The 25,848-nt window shown below is 55.8% G+C and overlaps 1 protein-coding gene across 6 annotated transcripts in view; it reads right to left on the bottom strand.

The window, feature by feature from the left end:
* The window catches only part of IQSEC1 (IQ motif and Sec7 domain ArfGEF 1), a 124,467-nt gene that overhangs the window by 33,629 nt on the left and 64,990 nt on the right, over positions 1-25,848 (bottom strand). For all 6 annotated transcript variants that reach the window (XM_030307503.1, XM_030307501.1, XM_030307505.1 and 3 more), the window contains exons 2-3: positions 12,751-13,042; positions 6,922-8,171 (exon numbers count right to left, since the gene is read on the bottom strand). In XM_030307503.1, coding sequence (XP_030163363.1) covers positions 6,922-8,171; positions 12,751-13,042 — 1,542 coding nt within the window. The remainder of the gene's footprint in view (positions 1-6,921; positions 8,172-12,750; positions 13,043-25,848) is intronic.

Genomic DNA, 25,848 nt, shown 5'->3' with positions numbered 1-25,848 from the left:
CACTGGAACCCTGCAGCACGTCCGGCTCTGTGGCCTCGGGCGAGAGCTGACTTCTCTGAGCCCCGGCTCCCCAGAGCCAAGCGTCACAGGTTCGCTGCGACAGTTCAGGGAGGTGATGCACACGAAGTGCTGTGCACGCTGCCTGGGACCTAATATGTACGTATACGGGCTGGCTGTCATCGTGCTTAGCTTCATTAATCCCAAGAGACACGTCGCTTGTGAGGAGCACGCGGGTGGGGCTAGCAGATCGGAAGCCCGCCCCCAGCCCTGCTGCTTACTGAGAGAGCCGGACCCGGCTCTGCGCCCTCGGAGCCCACTCCCCACGCAGGCAGAGCACGGCTGAGCGCCCGTGGATGCAGGCAGGGTGAAATCTCAGAGCATCCCAGACTCCCGCCAGGGCTCTCCGCCTCCCGCAGCAGCTCCAGGGGGCAGCAGGCGTGCAGAAAGAACAGGCAGGGCGGCAGCTTGGCAGGCCCCAGGGGCCGGGCCTGGCTCCAAGTGCCAGGCCCTGGGCTGGAAGAGACCTCAGAGGCCCCTGTCAACAGCTCCCAGCCCGAGCAAGAGTCGGGGCACACCAAGTGGTTGTTGAGGCCCTCCTTACATGCTCCTCAGAAGCCAGGCGCTCACTCCCTCACGAAGCCCCTGTTTTATCACAGGGCAGCTCTGGGGATGAGAACACTCAGAGGTGGGAGAGGTCTGGTCCACCCGTGACAAAGGCGGCCTCTGTACAGTCACCAGGGCTCTTGCCGGAGAGGGGCATGGCAGAGGGGAGACCAACACAGTGAGGCCTGTACCCGTGAGCATGTGTGTGGAGCACAGCAACAGGGGACCACATCAGGGCCGTGGGGGTAGGGACTCCAGCTCCTGCCACGGTGAATGCCCAAGGACCACCACTGCTGGGCTGTGTGGCCTCCCATGAGTGGCGTGGCTTCGCCTCCTGAACTCTGAGTTTACATCTGTGGCCCAGTGAGCTGATGGGGGTGCACCGGGCTACACACATAGAAGTTCCCACACTGCATTCTAAGAGGATGCTATTCAGGAGCCGGGTGGTGGGGGGGGTGTGAGTTCCAACCTGCCCCCCCGACTAGCGGTGTGACCTCAGGCAAGTGACCCTCTTGGAACCTCCGTTCACCCATCTGTACAGTGGGGTCGACAACAGAATCCCTTTCCCACAGAGGAACGGGATTTAAAACACGACAGGCGCATAGAAGAGTGTCTGGCCCACTCTAAGCACATGTCACTCTTAGCCACTATCATTCTCTATGACTGCTCTGTCTACCAAACCTCCTGTTGGGTCCTCCTAAAGCCTGAGTTCCTAGAAGCCCCCTCCCCTTTGCTCTGGGCACAGGAGCCCCAGCTTCCACCCATAAGCACCTCCTTGATGGCAGCCTCCAGGCAAGGCTCTTGGTTCCACTATATAATCATCACCAGACCCTGGGAGGCAGAAACCTTGTGCCCATTTTCCAGGTATAGCCTGCAAGGCTCAGAGAGTGCAGGGAGTTGCCAAGTCCCTGCATCTGGGATGTGGCAGAACAGGGGCTGAAACCCTCCTTCCTCTAGCTCCTGGACCCCCATCCTCCCTCCAGCGCTGTGAGCTGAATGAGTGGCCCGGGGCTTGCGAAGGGCAGGTGCTCCGAGGAACAGCTGGATGTCAGGCAGACTGCTGCCTCCTCCAGGATGCCCCTCCGGCCAAGTGGCCTCGCGTTCCAGGGTCTCTTCCTCCCCGACCACGGGCTCACTTGCCCACTTTGGGTGCATCATTCAGATCCGCCATGTACCCCTTTGGGGGGCTGGGGTTCTGTGTCGGGAAAGCTTACTACTGGGAGGGGGTGGGCCTGGGGCAGTCAGGGGTATGGGCAAGGGTTGGGGGCTGGGAGACAAGTGACCCACAGGGAGAGAGGGGAGCAGAGGTAGGCAGTGGTGAAGAGGAACCTTCTGGGGAGGAACCCCAGCCTTGGGCTGCTCAGTGTCCACTAGCATCTTCTGCCCTCCCTCAGCTGGCAGCTCCAGGAAAAACTGGTCACATTGCTGGGAGGCTCTGGGGGGGGGGTATGCCAGTGGGCATATATCTGTGGAAGGGCCTTGTGAGCTGAAAAGCTCAATCTGTGTAAGAAAGGTGTTCAACTGTTTAAATAACACGATTTTGGAAAAGTGGTTTCTCCAATATGACAACCTCTGGAGGTAGGAAACTGAGGCTCGGCGGCGGTGAAGGCTGAGAGGGAGGAAGCCCAGTGCTCCGTAACACACTCTCACAGCCCTGGAGCTTCCCTGGTGGGCAAGGGGAATGCTTCACATGGAGGCCATGGGCTCCTGCCATTGGGGGCCAGCCCCACTGCCCTCCCGCACACCCCGCATGGACAGAGACTTGCTGCTGACTGTCCCTCAGTGCTCTAGTGCTCTAGAGCAGGGCTGTCCATGAGTACGTTCTGCGGGGACAGAACTGTCCTAGATCTGTGCTCCCAGGCACATAGCCACGTGTGGTTAGTGAGCTGCACCGTGGCCAGTGCACCAGAGGGACTGGATTCATGTTAAATTTTAGTTAACTTTAATTTCGATCGCCACCAGTGGCCGGACCTCAATGCTGTTAAAGCACAAGTTCCCCCAAGTTATTCTCTGAGTTGAAGGCAATGCTGGTGAAAATTTCAGCCAGGATCGGTCATGGGTCTTAATGCGAGACTCCCAAAGTTCACATGGAAGAGTACCTGCCCAAAACAGCCGAGACAATTTTTAAAAAGAACCAGAGAGGGGTTTTGTCCTAACAAGAAAAAAACCCATGAAACTCAAAGTCTGATGCTTGCACAGAAATGGACAGGTCCTCTAACCATGAACGCGGATTTTTTCTGTTCCCTGATCTGTTCCAGGCCCCTAAAACACTGCCTGGTATAAGTAGCAGGTGCTCAATAAATATCTGTTGAATGAGTGAAAAGATTCATGTAGGAATTAGATGGAACTTGAAGTCAATGGAGAAGGGACAGACTGTTCAATAAATTGCTTGGAAACAACTGGCTAATCTATACAGAATAATAATAGGGCGCGCTGGGGTGGCTCAGTCCATTGAGCGTCCTACTCTTGATTTCAGCTCAGGTCATGATCCCAGGGTCATGGGATTGATCTCTGCATCAGGCTCTGCACTGAACGTGGAACCTGCTTGGGATTCTCTCTCTCTCTCCCTCTGCCCCTCTACCTTGCATATGTGCGCGTGCTCTCTCTTAAAAAAAAAAAAAAAAAATTGGACCCCTCACCTTGCATGGTTCCCTGAAACAAATTTCAGCTTAAAGTCCTAAAGGGCATACAAATATCCTGGAGAAAATATTTTAAAACTATATTTATGATGCGGGGCAAAGCCCCTTTTAAATTTTTTTTTTTTCCAACGTTTTTATTTATTTTTGGGACAGAGAGAGACAGAGCATGAACGGGGGAGGGGCAGAGAGAGAGGGAGACACAGAATCGGAAACAGGCTCCAGGCTCCGAGCCATCAGCCCAGAGCCTGACGCGGCAAAGCCCCTTTTAAAATAAAACATGAAAAGCCAAAGAAATGAAACAATACTCGTTAATTTAGCTAATTAAAATTAAAACCTTCCTGTACAGCACACTGGATTGTATATTTGCAAGTTGCTAAGAGAGTAGATCTTAAACGTTCTCATCACAAGAAAAAAGTTGTAACTATGTGTGGTGAGGGAGGTTAACGCATTGTGGTCATTTTGCAATATACGTAAAAATCGAAATCATTACATTGTGCATCTGAAACTGATGTTATATGTCAATTTATCTCAATTTAAAAAACACAAAAAATAAAAAAAACCTTTTGTTAGATGAAAGAGCACAAAGTTAAAAGACAGAACTGAGAACCACTGAACTGCACACTTTTTATAAGGGTGAATTTTATGGTGTGTGAATTATATCTCAAAAGAAAAATTAAAAAGAGGACAAGTGACAGAAAATGTTTGTAATTACAAAGGATCAGTATCCATGATAAATAAAGAACTACTAGTAAATCAACATGACAAAAACTGAGAAAAAAACATGAACTAGAGTGTATTATGCTAAGCAACATAAGTCAGGCAGAGAAAGACAGATGTCGTATGATTTCACTCATACGTGTAAGAAACACAACAGATGAACACAGGGGAAGAGAAGGAAAAATAAGATAAAAACAGAGAGGGAAAAGTAAGATAAAAACCATAAGAGACTCTTAAATACAGAGAACAAACTGAGGGTTGCTGTGGGGTGTGTGTGTGGGGGGGATGGGCCAAATGGGTGATGGGCATTAGGGAGGGCACTTGCTGGGATGAGCACTGGGTGTCATAGTTAAGTGATGAATCACTGGGTTCTACTTCTGAAAGCAATACTACACTGTATGTTAAACAACTTGAATTTAAATACATACATATAAAAAATATATATAAACTGGGGGCACCCAGCTAGTTTAGTAGAGCATGCAACTCTTGATCTCGGGGTTCTAAGTTCAAGCCCCATGTTGGGTATAAAGATTACTTAAAAAATTTTAAAAAACATATATAAACTGGCATTTTATAGAAGAGAAAATACAAATAGCTAAGATACATACAGATGCAAAGCTAGAAAATGCAAACTAAAACGACCAAGAGAGAATTATTTCTACCCTCTGATTGGGGGTGGGGAGACAACATGGACTGTTGCCAAGCATGCGGGAGCAAGATGACCTTTCGGATCCAGCAGCAGAGAGAGGAAATGGGCAGAGCCCCCTTTTAAAGAGTAAGTTGGCAGCTCCTATTTCAATGGAGAACGTGCCTACCTAAGCCCCCATGATACCGCTTTAGCTAGCTTCCCTGCAGACGCCCTTGGGAGTGTATGCTAAGAACAGATCCACATTCCTCGTCATAGGTGGTTGGCAATCATGAAGAAGAAGTAGGAACGACTGGCCGGATCGGTGATGTGAATAGCCACACCAGGACCCACTACACAGCAGTGAGCAGGAGGGAGGTGGCCATGCACATGGACGGGGGAGATCTCCCAACAGCAAGCCGTGCGGCGATATCCTAGTAGAGGACGTCCACAACTCCAGGCCCCAGATGATGTCAGCAAGGCCGCAGCAACCGTGGCTAACACTTGGATACGACTTACTCTGTGCCAGGCGCTGCTCTGAGCACTTTACACACCCGCTCGCGTACAACTCACACCCTGCGAGGTGGACGCTACTGGGCCCAGCCCCACCGTACAGAAGAGAGACCAGTCTGAGCCCGGGCAGGCTGTCTGCAGTTCCTAAGAGCACACACACCCACGCACGGAATAAAGATCTGGGGGGAGAGGCTCCGAAATGACAAGAGCCAAAGGGAATGCTATCCTAACTGGAAGGCTTTCATTTTCCGTCGGGAACATATTCCCGTGCCGCACACATAACTCAAAACAGAGCTAATCTACGCAGACCAACACTGGTCGGTTGAGGGACTTTCTTCTGCACTCCACCTGCCGATGCAGCTCGGACCCCCACCCTCAGGACGTCTCTGGCAGTTTGCCAGTCCAAGAGGTCGGCTTGGACACTAGGCGAGCCCCAGGTCATTCCAGCCTCTCCCAGGAGGGCACGGGCCTGGGTCTGGGAGCTGGCCTGTGCCCAGGAGCAGGTGGGAACGCATTTTCCAGACAGAGCTCAGGGTGGGCTCAGCAGGATATGGCCCTTCCTGCTAGTGCGCTGCTCCAGCCATGGTTCGTGCAGTGGTGAGGCTGTCCTCACGTGCCGCGAGCCACGGGCTGATGGGAGTCTCAGGAGAGAGCACCCTGGCAGATGTGAGGTGTCTGAGACTCTTAGTTCTTAGCTGAGTGAGGACCAGTGACCCAGAGACCTCTGGCTCCTCCCATGTAAATGTCCCGTTCCTTACACCCACCCTGTGGGTCGAGGCCTCTCTGAACCCCCAAGACAGAGCAGCACTTCCATTTGTGCCAGGGATGGCTCAAAAGTGGCCCCAAGTCTCCCTAAATCTAGAAGAGGGCACAGGGAAGAGTAGAGGGCATGTGTCCGTAACCACCGGGCAGTCTGGCCACATCCCCAAGTTTGGAGGGGTCAGTGCCAGGCTGACGTCTGATGACCCCCAATCCCAGAGGCCCCGGGGCTGGAAACGATGTGAAATATGAGGTTGAATAACCAGAGCCCGCCAGCGTCTCCTCCTAGGGAGTAGTCACAGCTCCCCTCCCCTTCCGCCTGCTATTTTTGGCCGGGCTAAGAATAGCCTGCTTTAAATACCCTTCTCCCTCCTTAAATCTGCTCTCAGGACTGCCCCCACAGCACCTTTCTAGAACTCCTGGCGGGTACTGGCCACTCAACAGACCCAATTCACACATCTCCCACAGGACCGTGCTGAGATTTCTGCTAGCACCGGGTTTATCTGTGTCCTTCCTCCCCGACGCACGCCTCTGAGCCCAGCCTGCACCTGCCCTGGGAGATCTTGCTCAGACACGGACACCATCATGCCCTCGCCCAAAGACCTTCATGACCCTCGTCACCCAGAGAATAAAATCCAACCCCCCGAGCCTGGTATTCATGGCCAGGTGCAGTGTTTCACAGCACATCAGCCTGTACGTTCATGTTTCCAGAGAACCTACTGTATGCTGGGGGCTGTTCTAGGTGCCAACAGGGCCCTGAACTCCTGTCCCCATGTTGCTCTATCAGAGAAACCCTTCATTCGGCTGTGGCTCTGCCTGTGAGCCTCTGCTCTCCCCACGACAGGGTCCTTGGGGGCCGGGGGGGGGGGGGGGCCGGGCCCACCGCTCACCGGGCTCCAATCTCCTCTATGACAGCATCGGCTGTGCCAGGTGCTGCTGTAGGTGCCATTAGCGCAGTGTCACGGCCTCACGCGTGCTCATTTTTAAACCACAGGTGTGTGCAAAGGCCCCGGGGCACGAGAGGAAGGCCTGCCCCACGCTCCCGCGGGGCTGGCAGGCACTCACTTGTTGAAGAGATTGAGGCCAATGCGATAGTGCCTCTTGCGGATGACGTCGTTGCTGAAGGCCGGGGAGTCCCAGCTGTTGCGGGTCTCCTTGTGGTAGGTCTGCTTGCTGAGCGTCTGCTCCCGCAGGCTGTCACGGGACGACGATTCAGAGCTGCAGTTGATGGTGTCGTTGGAGTTGGACGTGCTGTTGATGCTGTCGTTGTCCCCGTCCGAGTAGTCAGACTCGGACCTGCTCTGCCGGTTGGCCGAGCCGTTGATGGCCAGGTGGCTGTCCAGGGGCCGGGGGGGCCGGGGCCGCAACTCGGGCTCCTCCCGGGGAAGGCTCTTCGGGGGGCCGCCCAGGGGGCCATGCTTGGGGCTGCCCTGTGGCCCGCCCAGGCCGCGTTCGTAGGCGCTCTGCCTCTTGAGCGAGCCGCGGTCTGAGCGGTCACTGAGGTCCACGGAGCTGTCGCTGGGCGGCTCGATGGTGAGCAGCGGGAGGTGCTCCACGCGCAGCCGCTGCTCTTGCCGCTCGAGCGACGGCGTGCTCCGGCAGCTCGTGTCCGTGTCCCCCTTGTCGTCTTTGTGGGCCAGCGCCCAGTAGTCCTGCGAGGCGCCCCCGGCCCGCAGCCGCGGGTCCGACTCGGCGCTGGGCGGCCGGTGCCCGGCCTGTGAGAGGGGCAGGGGGGGCGACAGCTCCTCCTCATCGATGTACAGGGTGACGTCGCTGTACGAGGCCGTCATCTCGTCCAGTTTGTGGTGGTCGGCGCCGTGCAGGGCCGGCTTGGGCTCGGCATCCCGGGCCCGCCCCGTGTCGGCAGGGGGCGCCTCCCCCGAGTGCAGGCTGCGGCAGTGGAGGGCGTCATCGATGGACTCTGCCAGCGATTTCACCTGCCGGGAGAAGGCGTCCTCCAGCTCCGTGATGGCGTCTGCGAAGTCGCTGGATGGGGCGGGAGACTTGAGGGCGGGCGGCTCGCCGAGGTCGCCGCGCTCCGACGGCACCAGGGCCCCCAGCTGCGAGCCGTCGTCCGTCACCGAGACCTGCTTCCCCTCGAAGTAGGAGCTGTGCACCTTCTCAGGACCCTCGAAGGAGAACTGCATCCTCATGTTGGACAGCACGATCCGGCGCGACATGCGGTTCTCCGACATGGAGCTGCGCAGGCGCTCGAAGTTCTTGTTCATCTGGTACTGGCGGAAGGCTGTCTGGATGGTGCGGGCCGCATGGCGGGTCACAAGGCGGCCTCCATACTTGCGTTCTAGCATCTCCACCTGGGAGGGGAGAGGACAGGACGGTGAGGACAGCCCCGCGCGCTGGCACAGCGCCTTGCCCACCCATGCTCCTGCTGGCGCCCAGCCCCGTGGCAGCACCATGTGGAGAGAGAGGCCTGGGCACATTCCAAAGTTGGTTCCGGCAACCACGGAGGCGAGCTGGTGAAGGTGGGCAAAACGGGGGTTCCCAGGCCAAATAAAATGGAGCAGCACCACGTGAACGCAAGATGTTCCCTGCGGGACTTCTCAGAACCTTTAAAAGGTGGCGAGTTCCCAAATTTCTTTGGCCACAGAAACCTTTGGCCCTAGTGCATCTTGCGGGCCTGTGGTTTAATGAAACTTGGGAGATGCTGGGAGACGTGAAGGCAGCCCCTGCAGAGAGGAGGGACCCATGGCACGAGAAGGTTAAGAGACCCACCAAAGATGTCAGTGAGATCCTGGACGCTGAGCAGGGGCTGCAGGCTTTTGGCCTTATTTCTTGTCTACAGCAGACAATGTACTCTTACTAGCTGGGGGCAGGTGTGTGTGTGTGTGTGTGTGTGTGTGTGTGTGTGTGTGTGACTGAGCTTCAGGGGGGCCTGAGAGAATCACCTTACTGAGGCACAGACTTCGAGGCCAGATGCCCACGTTGCAATCCCACCCTGCCCTCGTTAGCTGTGTTACTCTACATAAGCCTTGAAGCCGTGCCCTTCCCCAGTTTCCGCATCTATAAAGTAGGGGACAGACTCAGACCCACGTTGTAGGATCATGGCGAGCACCTGATGACATAGATGCTAGAAGGCCCTTGACGGCATTCCTGGAAGGTGTTTACAATTTAGGGGGTCCCCAAGGCCCCTCACTAGACAGATGGGGAAGCTAAGGCCCAGAGAAGACACTGAGCACATGGCTGGAGGCCTCCAGACTCCAGAGCGAGTCCGGAACCATGTGTTCTGCTCATCCCTCTCCGTGACGAGGCATGGAGACGGGGCAAGGCTGCAGGCAGGTAGCACTGCCTGGGACTCCCCCATGTGACCCACGAGCCTCCCAAAGCCCTGAGGCTCATGCCAGCGCTCGGTGACCAAGGACAGCCCAAGGGCTGCTCCCCGCGCCTTGTTCCTGAGTAGGAGCCCGCTCTGTAGGAATCAAAGAGAACTCAAGACAAGGAACTGGTTTCTCGGCCAAGCCAGGGCTTTTGGGGTGCTGGGCACAGGGGGTACCTGATGTGGGGCCAAGAGAGGTCTCAGGTCCTCAGGAGTGAGGCACATGTGCACCACACCCTGCTTGTCTAGACCCCACCTGCCTACTCTGTGCCCGGTATCACACCAAAGCTGGTGGCAGAGAGAGATAAGGTCCCTGCCCTCAAGAAGCAAACAGCCTGTCCAGGGGAACAGACACACACGCACCTAACTGAAATAGAACCAGACGCTCAGCAAATCCAGGCTATGGCCCGAGTCAGGGGAGAGGGTCACTCAGAGCCGCGGTGGGGTGGGCCGGGAACAGAGGGCTTGGAGCTTCACGCACATCAGTGCAGGTCCTGGACCCCTCACTTCCTGGCTCTGGGATGTCAGCTCCCCCCGAAAGCCGAACGCGCCAGCTCTCCGGGGCCCACAGGCAAGGGAGCAGCAGGCTGGGCAGAGCGGCTCCCTCAGAGGAGAGGAGCGTGGAGTGTGTGTGTGTGTGTGTGTGTGTGTGTGTGTGTGTGTGTGTGTGGTGGGGGGGGTGGATCAAAACGACTTTTCTGGGCCCAGAGTCAGCCAGGGTGGGTCTGTTTTTTCTCCTGCCCTGAAGTTACTGAACACCATCCAAAGAGATGACCTCACTTCCACATCTGTAAGCAGACTTTGTTTTCTTGGGGTTTTGAGTGGGGCTGTGAAAGCCAATGGAGCCGATAAAGGGCCCAAGGCTGAGCTCTAGGGAGCCGTCTCTTCTCCGCCGTCCATGGCTTGTGTTGTGGGTCCCCTCATGTCACCTTTGGGGGTGGGGTCACGATGGCAGTGCCACCAGCTCAGATCCAGGGTTCACTTCAGGGCTCTCTCTCCCCTGCTGACTTTGGACCTCAGAATCCAAGTAGCAACCCTGCTTGCCTGAGACCGGCTCCCCAGATCTGGGGGAGGGGTCAGGGGAAAGAAGAGGGACTTTGGGAAGGCAGAAATGGGCTCTGTTTTTGTCATCAAAGCCCCTCTCGGTCCAGGACACATGCTGGCCCAGGCCTGCTCTTACGCATTGCCTAGACTCCCCCTGGTCATTCTTCCGTCTGGGCCAGAACTGACTCAAGGCCCAGTCTGAAAGTTTATTGGGGTACAGGGGAGGGAATCCAATCTGTATGTGCTCACCTGCTATACATCACCCTCGCCCAATACTCACATGACATCCAGTCTGCAGAGGGGCTCTGGGACTCCCCACTTCTCGGAGGACAGAGGCTCTGGGAGGTGAGGTGGAGCTGACCCGTAGCGGGGGCTCTCCCGGCAAGCCCTCACTCTCCCTTTAAAAGGACACTTCTCAACATTGGGGGAGGGATGGGGAACAGAGAGGAAACGCCCTTCCACAAAGCAGACCTACCACCTCTTGATGACTCAGGACTCTTGTTCTCATTGATAGGAAACCGCCAGAAGGTACAGAGGCCCTGAAGCCAGAGGGCTCCCTTCACTAAGCGGGACTCCGTGTTACCCTATTTCCCTACCCTACCTACCCTGCTTCCATCCGGCAGCTCCCATGTAATCTGTCCTATTCCCACTCTAGCTAGGATTGCCAGGAAGTCAACAGCTCAGAGACCCTCTCACCTTTCCACCACCTCTTCCTTGCCATCCTTTCTACCACTGCTGTTCTGCCTCAGGGCCTTTGCGCCTGCAGTTACCGCTTCCTGGAAGGCCCCTTCCTCAGACACTCCATTCTAATGCCAGCCTGGGGAGGCCTTCCTCACCACCCTTATCCAATGCTGGCGCCTCCCACAGTCACTCCATTTCTTCCCCCTATTTTATAATCTCTGGGGTTTGTATCACGTTCCGGAATTAAACTGTCTTTATTGCTAACTTGTCTGCGGATCCATCTTCTGGACCACAGTGTCGGCTCAAGAGCTGGGGCCTCGCCCTGTCCATTGTCGACTTCCCAGCACCCAGCACAGTGTGTGGCACACGATGGGCTTTTGGTTAACATGCGTGAGATGAAAATGAACAGCCGTGGCCACGGTAAGACCAGATGAAGCAGACGATTATTTATTTCCATGGGCCTCTCTTAGGTCTTCAACTTCCTTACTTCTACTTCAGTGGTTCTGTTGGGGGTCTTTTACTATCAACTGTTTCTCATCCACTTTGGATCTGGGTGGAACTGATAAACGGAACAGAGGTGGTCCTCCCCTGTTGTGGGTCTGGCTACGGGGCCAAGTGACACAGGGGACGGGGGGCTATTTGCTATCAGGCCCTGGCCACTGGCCAGGCTCCCTGTCTCCCAACTCACAGGCAGAAGGCTGAAGAGAACGAGGGCTGAGCAAGTAGGACTGTCCAAAGCCGCAGGGTGGAACCGAGAACAGGGAGAGGAGGGGCCTGTAGGGGATTCTGGGGGTGGGGGATAGGGAAGATCCGCCCTGGGCAGTACCTGCATTGCTCCTCCGAGCCAGGTGCCACACCAGGCCCAGACCTCTGCTCTGTAAAAGACACGTGGGAAGACTAGGAGGCAAATGGAGGGCAGCAACGCGAGGGGTCGATGTGGCCACCCAGGACTCACAAGGAGATGGCCCAAGGAACTCCCAGAAGCTAGGGGAAGCCGGCCAGACAAGTTGGGCCTTGCACATTTGCACAGCTGCTTGCTGCAGCCTCGGGTTCTTGCCATCAGTTTCACACGAGAATTCTTATTAAAGTACCTACTACGTGCCTGCTCTTGAAGCGAGAGCTCTCCGGCCCCGGCCCCTGCCCACCACCCAGCCAGGACAGGCCTCTCCCCTCGACCCCAAGCAGCTGTCTTTACTTCTCCCTGGAGCCCCAGCCACAGGGGCGGGCCGTGCGCCCACCTCATTCTGCACACAGGTGCCAACCTCACGGTGGGTCTGGGCCAAGGCCCCTGCCTTGGGAGGAAGTGAGCCCTCAGTGAGGTCGTTTCCCACGAGAACACACAGTTGTAAACCGAAAGGGATATAATAAGCAACCTCGCCCGCTGGCTGTGGATGGGCTTGGTGTTCTTTTCAGAGCCTGTGCTATTTATGTTGTAAACTGACCTCCTGCCCTTCTCCGCAGGGACTCCTCCCCAGGGCTATCTAAGGTTCAGCCCTCTCCTGGGACCTCAAACCCTCAGTGTCTGGCCACCTAACCTGTGTGCATGGCCATGAGGACTGTGAGTGGGGGAGAGGCGAAGTCCTGACACTCCAGTGCCCTCACTCTGAGAGCCTCCACGGGTCAGGAGGAGCAGGAAGGGCAGCCTGGGCCGACGCAAAGGTCACAGTCGTAGCGCGCGTGCGCATAACCATGCTTCCATCTGTGGGAGAGCACAGGACGCCGGTGTCCGAGAGCTGAGACTCCTGCTGCCCAAGGCAGTCCCAGCAAAGGGCCGCGTGTCGTCCTCCAGGCAGAGCAGCCCGGCTGCCTGTCCCCGCGTGGTGGGTCCTGCCTACCTGCTTGTCCTGCAGGTCCGAGGAGAGCTCATAGCTCTCAGAGAGTGACCGCGAGCGCTTGATGGCCTCCTCCTCGGCCTGCTTGCGCAGGATGGAGGTCGAGTGCTGCAGCTTGGGCCTCCGTGTGCGCTGCTGTTGCCCCGGCGGGCCCGCGTACAGCCCATAGGCTCCCACCGACGTGTGCTCGTAGTGGTCCGGGCTCAGGCTGGAACCGGGCGCTAGGGGGCCCTGGTAGGCCGACGGGCTATCCAGGGACGTGCCGGTCTCGCTGCTGGGGGCCTCGCCCTCCACGCTGCAGGGGACAGAGAGAGGAGAGAGGCCTCCTGTGAGTGGGAGACAAGACCCCGGGGCCTGATAGGGAGCCAGGAGCTGGGAGGGGGCTGCAGCCAAGAGGCAGCCCCCCCGCGTCCCCTGCAACACCGTTTAAGCATCCAACACACTTTACTGATTGATTTTGCTTATTGTCCATCTCCTACATGAGCGTGTCAGCTCGTGAGGACAGAGGTTTGACCCACTACAGGCAGTGATGAACCCCAGTGCCCAGAGTGGGGCCTGGCACACAGTAGGTGGTCAGTGAATATTTACTGACCCCCTAAATGACTCCGGTCACCTTCTCTGCCTCAATCCCACCACATGGATTGAGTCAACCACGGATTTTTGTACTTTTTGTTCTTATTTTTTTAAATAAAAATTAACAAAAGTGACTCTTCTCTCCACACCTACTTGGGCATCAGGCACTGTAACATTTGTTATGGGCTGAATCGTGTCCCCGCCCAGAATTTATATCTTGAAGTCCTAACCCCAGCACTTGAGAATGTGTGTTAAGAGACGGGATCTTCAAAGAGGCAGTTAAGTTACAGTGAGGTCTATTAGGGTCCTAATCCAACATGACTGGTGTCCTTCTCAGAGGAGATTAGGAGCCAGACACGCACAGAGGGACGCCCATGTGAGGACACAAGGAGAAGGTGGCCACCAAGGAGAGAGACCTTAATGACACTAACATACAGGACTTCCGGCCTCCCTCCGGAACAGTGAGAAAACAAATGTTACCATTTAAAATAAATACCAGTCTGTGGTTGTTATGGCAAGCTTGGAAATGAATACAGTGTCATACATATATTTTCTCTAAATCTTTTTAAAAATTTTTTAAATGTGTTTATGTATTTTTGAGACACAGAGAAACAGAGCATGAGCAGGGGAGGGGCAGAGAGAGAGAGAGAGAGACACAGAATCTGAAGCAGGCTCCAGGCTCTGAGCTGCCAGCACAGAGCTTGACGCGGGGCTTGAACTCACAGACTGTGAGATCGTGACCTCAGCTGAAGTTGGAAGCTCAACCGACTGAGCCACCCAGGCGCCCCATATTTTCTCTAAATCTTGAAACCAGTCTGCAAAGAATTATTAACTCACTGTTTCCAGGTGGGGAAACTGAGGCCCACAGAAGTACAGGTACCTGCCTGTGGTTGCACAGGTAGTGAGTGGGTGAGTCCGGGGGTCAGCACCCAAGTTGGCTGGATTCCAAGCCCGGGCACACCCCTCCACCTCACCGCCCCTCATCCCTCTCAACATTCCAAGCACCAGACTGTGGGGACAGAGAGGGAGTGGCTCATCCCAAATTCGTGAACTCAGAAAACAGACATTGGTTCCTTCTGCAGACTACCTTTCAGCATAGGACAAGGAGACAAGGTTGTTTCTCACACGGCTTCCGGTAGCCTCTCTGGTCAAGCCTTGCCATTTCCCTGTCCCTGCAAGACATCAGTCAACCTTTGAAGGCTCTCTGATCCCTGGGTCCAGGGCAGGGGTCTCTTTGGAAGGGGCCCAGCAGAGAGAAGGGAATACAGCACCCCCTCTCAGGCTGCAGTCCTTCCTCAGGGATCCTGTCTTCAGACCAAAGGGAGCACCCCACATGTAACATCCCTGGGACCAAATGGTTTTCCCCCGCCCAGCTCTGCTACATTGTCCCCACACATCACAGGGCCTGGCAGGGCTCCCTGCCAGTATAGAAGGTGACTGTTCACGGACTCCTGGGGGTAACAGACTCGGAGTAGGGGCACAGGGAAACAGCCTGCCCTTTGGTTCCAGTTCTGCCCCGAGCCAGGGATGGGCTGCAAATCCCTGCACTTGCTTTCCAACTTGTAGGTCAAGAATAGTACAGGACTTCCGCTCCACCAACTGGCTCTGGCCTCCGGGGACATGCGGTGGGTGTCCTGTGACAAAGGACATCCCATCCTGCTCCCCAGAGGCTAAAGTGTGGCAAAGGTCCTTCCTTGGGGAAGAGGTCTGGGTACTTTGCCTTGATGTGGCTGTAAATCAGGGAGGGTCATCCTTCACTTCCAGGCCTGCCTCCCCATCCATTATCAACGTGGATGGACTAGACCCTCTTAAGGTATCAGAGGAATATCACCCTTCAAGACTCCTGACGTCACAGTTACCCAACGGCTGTTTCCTCTGGGCCCCATTTGTGTGCACTGGGTGGGGGAGAAGGGTGGGATCTAACAAAAGTTAAAATTCCCCTATTCTATTGACATAGCTTTGAACAGTGCCTCACAATAAATACTCGGTGCCTTGATCAATAGTTGCATGGAAGAGAGAAGGAATCCCCCTATTAGACTCGTAGGTGGTCAATCCCCAGCTTACAGGCGAGCAAGCCTATCCACGGACAGATGAGCCAGAGCGCCTGCCTTTGCTCTGGCCCCCACACGCCTCCCTGCCTTGCCCTTTTCGTGCAGCCTCCGAGCGCCTCGCAAGGAAGTATTTCTACACATACATCCCCCCTACTGGAAATGCTTCATTCGGGGGCAGAGTCTGTTTTTCTGAGCAAGAGGCTGACAGGAGACAAAATCTCATCCTCGAGGACAAGCAGCCGGAGCCCTGCTTATAAGGTTTTAAAAGAGTCTCACAACCCCGGGTTTCCAGAAACACGGGGAGACTGAAGGGGTGGGCTCCCTGCAGGTCCCCAGAGCAGGAAGCCCTTCTGTGCCTCACGGTGGCTCCGTCAGGGAGGGGTGGGCCTTGACATGCCCCAGGATAAGGCAGTGGCTACCTCTTGTGTCTGCAGGGGATTCAACCCTTTCCCTGGGCCTTGCTCACCGGGCCTCAAAGCAACGGTGAACAGGCAAAGGGGCATTCTTCCTGGCAGCAGTGGCGATAAGTCTGTGAATGTGAGAGGCTGTCTTCATTCCCCGGTTGGCTGTGGTTTGGGGCCGAGGAAAGAGAAGCAGGCGACAAGCCTCTGGACTCAAGGGCCGTATGTGGCTCAGTAGCCAGGGAAGGGCCTGGCCGCCTTGAAGGCTGGGGGCAGGGGCAGGATGTCTGTGGGTGGTGACCTGACAGGGATGCGGCACTTCCTGGGGCTATGCCAGCCCAGGATCCTTGCTCTGGGCATTACCTGGCTCCCAACTGTCTTAAGGCAGCAGGTTCCAGAACATGCTCAGGAGAGAGGGCCAAGCCTCCCCTCACAGCCAAGGGAAGGGGTCTGACGGTCACTCGCAGCCTTTCTCTTCACTATGAGGCAGCTGCAGCCTCCCCCCCATCAGCCCTACCTTCCATACACACCCAGGCTCTGCTCCCTTCTCAGCAGATGGTCCAGGCCACCATCACTGCTCCCTGGATTATCACAACAGCCTCCTCGGTGGTCCCCCTGCCTCTCTTCTCCCATGGCTGCCACAGTGACTCTGATAAAACATAAGATCAAGTGCTTCCCTTGGTCCCCATTACACTTAGAAGACGCTGTCCTTGCAATGTCCTTGAAGGCCTGACCTCAGCTGCTCTCATCTTAGCTCCTCTCCTTGCTCATTCTGACTTCCTGATTCACGGACTTCCTCTCTGCTCAAAGGGGTCAGGCATCCTCCTGCCTCAGGGCCTTTGCACTGGCTGTTCTCTCTGCCTGGAACACTCTCCCCCAGATCTCTGCTAGCACCAGATTTAAAAATCATAGCTCTCTCTCCACTCCCACCCCCAGATTACTGGCCCTTTCTTCTCTTTTGTTTTTTCCTTTGGTGACAATCATTACTTCAAAACACACTGTATAATGCATTTATCTTGTTTTTTGGTTTGTTGTCTGTCTCGGACATCAGTGTATAAGCTGTAAGAGAGTGGGGACAATTTGTCTGTTTTGCTTGCTGATGTTCCCCAAATGCAAACCTGCGTGCCCAGGTAACAGTGCTCAGTAAATACTTGCCAAAGGAGAGAAGGCATTTCCCCATGCCTGCTGGGAGCCAGGTCCTGGAACATAGTTTCTCACATCATTCCTGCCAGACATCCTGGGTGCCCCAAACCAAACTCATGCTCTTTCTCCACCGTCACACAGTGACACGAGTCAGGGTCCTGGGTGTCATCATCACGTCAGGCCCTCCCCCACAGCCAACCCCCACCCCCGTCCCATTCAATCTGTCACCAAGTCCTGCTGAATCTACCTGAATGGTATCCTCTCGACTCGTGCAATGTGGCAATGCTTCCATGGCACCAAAATCAAAACCAACCCCAGACCACCCTGGTAAGAAAAGAATTGGCCAGGCCATCCTACCGCAACCAGCATGGCCCCACAACCGACAATGTCCTCTGATACATAAGTGAGCACTGCGTGAAAGTACGTCTGCAGCTCAAGAACCCACCCTGAGCCCGAGGACGATCAGAAGCCACACACTACTCGACATGAAAAGAGACTCCTTTCTTAATCTGAGCCGAACAGCTGGTGAACAGAAAGGTAACTTTTTTTCAAGTGAAAATGCCCCATGGTGACGAGTATGGCCAATAGCCACTCTCAGAATGTCTAAGTTGGTATAAGTTTTTCAGAGTACTAGATGGAAACAGCTATCAAATTCCACTTGACCATCCTCTGACGGAACCTGTAAAGCTACTTTACTTATAGCAACGCCCTGAAACTCACGGGCCCCTCGGTTCTGGTTAGTACTCAGCTCTGCCCCTAGTTCCTTCCTGGGGGAGGAGGAGGGTTGTCCAGTGTGAACAGAACAGTCATCCTCTCCCTCCCCACAGCAGGTTGCCCTAGGGACGGAGACCTTTGCTTTATATGATGGCCACACTTGACACAGCAGGGATTTGGGGGTCAGGGAACCATCAGGCCCAGCTCCTGGCCTCCATCCTCTGCTGCCCCAACCCCCTCTTCCCTCCCCTGCCTCCTGCACCAGCAGCCCACCCTGCACACCATTTCTTTGCCACGGTGATTTCTGTACCAGAGCACAACATCTCACCACCCAGGTCAGCTGCCTTTGGGAAGCTTCTGCTACAACCTGCGTCCATCAGCCAGGCCTGAACACCCTGGAGTGGGTCCTCAACTGCACAATGGCATCCGGGATCTCTCCTAGACACCTGGGTCATATGCAAATCAAGGAGTGGGGCTGGCACCTGTTCCAAGTGGCTGACAGTCCCTGGCAGTTTAGAATTTCTGGAACATTCTACGACAGTTAGGAGGCTGCTAGGGCCTAGCACTCTCAGAAGGTGCTCCTGGTCTGGTAATCCCTCTCCTAGAGATTCACGCTAAGGAAATGAGCGAATCTGCAAAGCGGTAAATGCAAGGAATTTCACTGCAGTGTTGTTTCTAATTATAAAAGTTTGGAAATAATCTAAATGCCCGTCAACAAGGGATTGATTTAAATTACTTATATATCCATATAATGGAAACAATGTCAAGCTCTGGGGAAGATTCTGGTTTGATGGCTGTTCTTATGAAAAAAGACAAGGTTTGTCTGGCTGACCATGAGCTTAACATGAGCTGATGCAGTGACACAGCTGGGAAGCCAGTCGCTAACATGAATATAAAGCCAGAAGCAAAAGCAGCCTGGCTGTCCACTACAGGTGTCAGATCACAGCAGAGGACCGCGTCTGGGCACAAACCGCTTGCTTCTCCTCGTTTGTCTGTGGCAGACATTGCTAATTGATCACAGATTCCCTCCTGCAGATCTCCTTATGCCTGACCCCAGCTGGCTCGTGGCAAAACTCTATTTGCCAACCCCAAATTACAGTATGCTGGGAATAAAACTCCAGGTCTAGAAACCACCTCTCACAAAGAGCTGGGACTGGTTGGCAGGAGAAAAGCAGCCAGAGGGGAGGGATGATGCCTAGCATTAAGCCTCTGACAGGCTGACAAGAGAAGGATGGAACAGATGTCTGCAGACAGAACTACGGCCGAGGTTGTCCTCCCTGAGAAAGTATGTGCTCATGTGGTTAGCGCTGCTTAGGAAGTGATGAGCTCTCTGTCACAGGAGATGTGCAAGCTGCAGGTCAGATACCTGTCAGGGATCTAGCAAAAGGACTCCTCTACCGGCTAGAATCTGCTATGGACTGTCTGAATCTGCACCCCCCACCCCATGCATCCCCGCTGCCCTTCACTTGCATTCCTCTGCCTCTGAGGGGCCACACTCTGGTCCAACTCAAATCCCACTTCCCGCACGAGGCTACCCCCAGCTAGTGAAACCCCCCATTCCCACACTCTGTCATGGTGTAGATTACCTGGAGAAAGAGAGAATGTGAGGGGTGGACCCCACCCCACTGGGAGTCCAGTTCCATGAGGGATTGGTCCCTGGAAGTCCTGGCCTCCAGCAAAGACCGGGACTCGAGACGGGCTCCTTTCCGACAGAAAGCTCCACATGGGCACAATGGGGCTCCAGAGGTGAGCTGGCCCGGCACAGCTAGCCAGCTGATAGCTGGAGCTGCACACGGATGTGTCCCTTCTGGCCCCTCTGGCCTAGGGACTCAGAGCCCTGAATCCCGAGACAGTGACCCCAACCTCCTCCTCCCCTTCTCCAGTCTTCCAAATGTGCCTTCCTCTGCCAGAGGCTGGTGTGTATGATATTTATGTGGGGAAATGGCTGGATCGCTACAGAACAGCGTCTAGAGTTTCCGACCGCCCTAGGATGATGAAAAGCACATAAGAACTGAAAACACATTTTGAAAAGTGTAACATCCCTGTGCCTTCCTGCCAAGCGAGGGGGCTGGATGGCCTCCCTGCTGCAGCCTCCGAGCCAGATTTCTGGGTTGGAATTCTGCTTCTACTGCTTACCAGCTGAGTAACCACGGGCAAGAATACTTCCATGCCTCAGTTTCCTTTGCTGTAAAATGGGGGCAGAGTCCTGACTACACACGCCTGCTATGAGGCTTAACAGAGTCAACACATATGAAGTCCTTAAAAGACTGCTCATTTCATAAAAGGCATTTTCTAAATGCTGTCTCTGGTTATTCTTTGACTGATAGGGCCCAACCTACACATCCTGGCAGCTAGAGGTGGGGGGCAGACAGGCCCAGTGTGTGAGCCAGGGGACCCGCCTCTGCCCGCTACAGGGCCTCTCTCTGCGCAGACAGCCGCCTCCAGCCATGGGCTGGAGTCACTGGTGACGAGGCCCTAGGGAGGGCGGGACAGTCCCAGAAAGGGACCCGGGCTCCGTGGCTCAGACGCCACGTCCTGACTCTAGCTGGGGAGTGAGTCAGGGCTGGGGCGGGAGGGCCCTCAGCCACTCGGGCCACGGATGTCTCTAATTATGGCCTTTGAAGTCACGAATGACTTTTCTCAAGAAAAATGTTAGAGGAGGCTCCGGGCAGAAGCAAGGGGGCATGGGTGAAGAAGGGACCCTCTGTTAGGGGGCTGGCTATTCACCCCAACGTAAGGACGCCGGTCGTAGGAACAGTTAATGTCTATATAGTTAGCAGTGCTCTAAGCATTAAATGTGACTCAGTCCTCGAAACCACTTTACAGTATGGAGAGGAGGTTAAACTCAACCCCAAGGTCATACAGCGAGTGGGTGAACTCAGAACCCACGCAGTCTGGTTTGAGTCTGCACACTTACCCACTGTGTTCACATGATCCCTTAATCACACACACGGGTTTGGGTCATGTAGTGGTAACTCTCCTCTGTAAAGCTTGCTGCATACAGGTGCCGTGTTAAGTGTTTAAACTACATGGCCTGTAACCCAACTACCATCGCGGGGAGCCAGGAGGGAGCCGTGCCTTCCGTATGTGGGCTTGGGGCTTGGTGGAGTTGAGTCACTAGGCCAAAGCTACCCATGTAGGGAAGAGCAGGGCTCGGACTTGACCCCAAGCAGGTGTCTCAGCCACCCAGCTGTCCAGAGGAAAAAGCATGCCATTGACATGCCGAGGTAGAGCTGGGGTCCAGCGCCTGGGGGGCTTGGGGTTGTGCACGGTCATGAGATAAATAAGCCTGGGCTGTGTGTGGCCAGGTCTGGTCACGTAAGATGGCAAAGCCACCCGCTTCAGAGTGGGCTTGGCCCATGCTGGAGGAAGCAGCACTCTAAAGCCTGCCTGTGGTTAAATGTCCATGCCAGGAGCCTCAGCCCAGACTGACTGCTGGCAGTCTGCACGGGCCAGAGCAAAACAGCCTCCTGAAATACATATGCCCCTCGTGCCTCCAGGCCTTGTGGCCTCCCCAGTGCTCTGCTTTCAGGGTTTCTGATTTCCAGAAAGGGAGTCTAGGCCAGGGCAGGAACAACTAATTCCCAGCCCTCACACGTTCTGCCGTGGGGCTTCTACAGCTCTTTGCTGCCCAGGCCATATTAACTGAGGTTTATCACTCAGGAGGGGATGGTTTTGCTCTGCTCCAGGTCCTGGGGGAGGGATGCAGATTAACTAGGGCAGGACCCGGGGAGGTGAGGGTGGGAAGGAAAAGGTGGCCATGTCCTCTGAGAAAGAACGGGGAGGGCTCAGCTGCAGAAAGGCAGCCTTGGGACCATCTACAACTCCCAGGTTTCTGCAGGGCCATCCTGGGGCAATGGGAGCAGGCGGGTCAGTCGCACCAGAAGTAGGGTGAAGGCAGTCTGGTAGCTCTGGGGATGTAGAGGTTTTTAGCAGCTCAGCTCTTGGGGAAGGGGCTGCCTCAGGAAACAGCGTCCACGTATTTAATCCCATCAAGGAGACTCAGAAAGGATTCATGGCTTGCCCGAGATTGCAGAGCTCAGGAGCAAAGCCTAGACTCAGCTGTGCGACATGCTCCCAGTCTTTCCCACTTGGTGAAAAGTCCCCGGGGCCAGGGAGGCAGTCCCCAAGGGCTGGCCTGGCTGCAAGGAACAGAGTACAAGGACACAGAGGGGTGGATTTCAAGGGAAGACTGAGAGCATACAGGAACGCACAGCTGGTGTGCCCAGCAAGAAAGGGACAGAGAAGACCTCCCCAGGGAAACTGGGGAGGCCGTTCTTAAGCAGGCCATCCACGTCTTCCCTGGTCAGGGTGGGGAGAGGAGGTGGTGGAAAGGCAGCACCCCCACAGACGCCTAAACCCATGATAAGTGTTCTTGGGAAGACAGGTGTCTGGCTGGCGACCAAAGTGACTTATGAACACCCAGCCAACGTCCCAAAGCTTTGTCCCTCCTGGGAGGAGGAGGAGCTGGGGACCACCTAAACCAAGGCCTGGCAATACTGGGTGTCTCTGCTGGGGGGCAGGGTCAGGATGAACAGGACCCAGAAAGAAAGAGCCTCAGGAGGAGTGGTGAGCAGGACGGGGTGTGCTTCTAGTGTGTACAGCCAGCGGCGATCTGAGGAGGGCCCAGGGGAGGCACTCGTGCAGGCACAGAAGTTGAGCCCTGCGCTCCCAGCCTCCAGGCACTGCCACAGCCTGGCATGGAGGGGCCTGGGGAGGCTGGCGCCCTTGCAGGAAGGTGTGAAAAGACTTAGGGTGTGAATCCACATGAGGCACACACGCTCAACATGACTTCTGGCTGGTTAACCAAGAGCAAGGGAGGTGATGAGCTGTCTGGACAGTCCAGCAGAGACCCCAAAAGGGCTTGCTGGGGGTCAGGGGCAGTCAGGAGGGTTCCTGCTTTAACCAGTTCCCAAATCTGCTTTAGTGAGGATATACAGTAGTCACAACATCTAACTGCCCAGCACCACCCCCCTTCGATGACTGGCGGACCTCTCGAAGGCAGGCAGGCAGGCTCACCAGGAGCCCACGCACTCTCCCGGCCCCTCGGCGGAGAACGACTCCATCCTTTCAGCCGCTCAGGCCCAAAATCAGAGCAATTCCTGGCAACTCTCTCTTCCCCACACCCTACTGCCCACCCGTCAGCAGATGTGGTTGCTCTACCTTCAAAACTGAGGCTGCACCCAACCAGTTGGTCTGCCCCCCTGCCCCCAGCCCGGTGAGCTGCTGTCACCTGTTCCCTGCATTGCTGCCACAGCCTCTCTGATGGGCTCTCCTGGCCTCTTACTACACACCCTTCTACATACAGAAGCTGGGATCCTATTAAAACACAAGTCTGACCAGGTCCCTCCTCTGATCCCACCTCATTGGCTCACGGAGGCCAAGTCCTCAGAGGGACCCAGAAGACTGCAAGGCCCGAACATTCTTCCTGCTACCCCTCCTCCATGCCCCCTTGGCCACCCCGCCACAGCCCCCACTGTCCTCCTGTTACTCTACATTCCTGGCACACTCCTACCTCAGGACCTTTGTACATGCTGTTCCCTTTGCCTGGTGTCTCTTTTCTCAGATGTCTTCCTGGTTCACTCCCTCATCTCCTTCAGCTCACTCATTTAAAAACCATACCCTTCCCCCACCCCCCCCACCCTCCCTTATTCTTCCCTGCTCCATTTCCTTCTATAGCACTGAAACAGCACCATCACACCACTATATGTGAGGATGTGACCCCGAGAGCTGGGGCTTCCCTGCTAGGATGGGGAACTGGACTCTGTTAAAACACAACTCGGTCACTCTGTCGCTTCATTCAGCGAACATGTCCTGAATGCCAGCTAGGTGACAGACCCCTGCCAGGCACTGTGAGCGTGGCCGTGAACAGACAGACACAGCCCTGTCCTCGTGGGCACACTGGGGGATGCAATTAATTAATAATGACGGCTTGTGTTAGGAACAGTAATGGAGGAAGCGTCAGGCACTGTAGGATGGTGAGCAGAGCCCGTGCCCTGGTGCCAGAGGTGGAAAATATTCCTAGGAGGCGTGTGGCATCAGCCAGGACCCGCGGAGGAACGCCACGTGGCAGTGAGGGGTGAAGGCTGAGCGGACAGAGGTGGGTATTCACAGCACACATGAGGGACGGGACGGAGAAGTTCAGTCTGGCATATACAGAGGGGCGGGCGGGACCAGACCTTGCAGGGCCTTGTGAGGCTTCTTAAGGAGTCCGGACTTGACCCCGGGACCAGGGCAAGGCTGAGTGAGCAGGGGAAAGATGGAGAGGGGAGGTGGCAGTGCCTGGGGGACAGCACTGTCTACACCAGGTGGTGAGGAGCTACGTGGGGGGTGGCGAGAAGCTGGGAGACACCTGTGGGAGGAGTGGGAGGAAGGACAGGAGTCCTCAGGGTCCTGAATCCAAGTTGGCGGGGCCAGAGTCACCAAAAGTTGAGGCAGCAGAGAGCAGGGACACGACAACGTGAGGGTGGCACAGGGCGGGGATCGGAAGTCGGGCTGTGGCGGGGTAAAGGGAGGAGCTGGTGCAGAAGCTTTTGAGGATGGTGGCTGAGGAGACAGTGGAGATGGGGTGGCAGATGAAGGGGGCTGGGGGCTGCAAGGAAGACTGGTCGTAAAGCTGGGACAGACCTGGGCCCAGGAGAAGAGGGGGGCCCTGGGAAGGCCCAGGAGGAAAGGGCACTGGGCATGGGCTGGGGCCCTGAGATTTGAGCTGGCAGGGGGGGATGCAGCCAGGTAGGGCCCTTCCTCTGGGAGGTCTCCCTGCTCCCTGAGGGCCAGGGAGGGGGGTCAGAGGGCTGCTGAGGGGGCCTGACCCCTCCCACCAGCAGGCTGGGGCTAAGGCAGGGCCAACTTCAGGTCTCAACCAAGAGACCTTGGCCCGAGGTCTCAACCAAGAGAAAATGGGGGGGTTCACTCCAAGCCTGTGCCCCATTGCAGGAAGTGGGCCCACAGACCTCTCAGGTGGACCCTGAGCCCACAACAGCTGCTTCTAGAGCAACCCTACATGGGTGCCCAGCTGCCTCTCTGCTGACTGCCCCCTTATCTCAGGGAAGAGAGCCACAACCAAGCCCTGGCCTGCTGACTCCCTACCCTGAGGCCTGCCCTGCCGAGGCTGAGACAAGGTCTGGCCCAGATGTACCTCCCAGGCTATAGCATTATCTCTAATTACCCGGCACCGAGACCTCCAGGAGTAACTTTCTGTATACATATAAAAATATACAGCTCTGAACAATAAGCTTCTCAAAGCAGAGGCTATTTTTAGAGATATGCTTACTGAACCAGCATCCAGCATTTCCCTGCTTGTCAGCAGCTCCCGGCGGGATAGGCAGGCGCCACAGGGATATGTAGGCAGCGCTTAGGAATGGTGGGGTCTTCTCAGACCTCTCGAGCACAGCAGGAAAGGGGCCGTTTGGCAGGACGCCCAAGCTGGCGGGGGCATGGCGGTGGCAGCCAGCTCTTGCTCCTTGCCCTCTGGTCCTGAGAGCCCTGCACAGCTCTGCAAGGTCTGCCTCCATCCTAATGCGGTGACAACATGAGTGACAGGGAGAATCTCCAACCCCAGCTTCCCTGAGCCTCGATTTCCCACTTGCCTGGGGTGGGGGGAAGGCCACCACTTCGAGGCGATGTGATGGAGTCAGGTGAATGGCGCCCTGGCAAGGAGCCCTGCAGACAGCCAATACCCTGCCTAATTAGAGGGAATTATCCAGGAGGGGCCTCGGCAGCGCCCTTCCTCAGTTGGGGCTTGTTCTCGTCAGCGCACAGCCAGAGGGAAGAAAAAAGTCTGCTGTCCTGTGAAGCCAGCGCATGCAGCCAGGCCCTCACCCTGTCCTGTCAACATGTTTTCCAAGGTCATCTTTCTGGCCCTGGGGAAGTGGTGGCTCCAGTCTCCCCAGCCCAGGCCTCACTCCTAAACATAAAGAACATCTGTCTCCAGCCTGCTGGAGATGGGCTGGACTGTCCCAGTCCTCTGCTTGTGAGTCAGTCCCATTAAAATAACCCGGAGGACCAGAACGGGCTTTGGAGATGGGCATTCAGGGTCCTGGAGACAGGGACGGGCAGGAGGGCAGCCCTCGGAACCTGCGATCAGATATCCCTTGAATGTTTATGATCCTGGGGGCTCCCATCGGGATGAGGGTCTTGGCTGTGCATAAACACTGAGCCCGATGCAAGGCCAGGGGAGGCCCCGCATGGTGCATGGGTGCCTGCCCAGGGGGTCCCAT

This window comes from Lynx canadensis, chromosome A2, assembly GCF_007474595.2.
Source record: "Lynx canadensis isolate LIC74 chromosome A2, mLynCan4.pri.v2, whole genome shotgun sequence".
Lineage (NCBI taxonomy): Eukaryota > Metazoa > Chordata > Mammalia > Carnivora > Felidae > Lynx > Lynx canadensis.
Note: the sequence above shows the minus strand (reverse complement) of the source record. Positions and strands in the feature narration are given on the sequence as shown.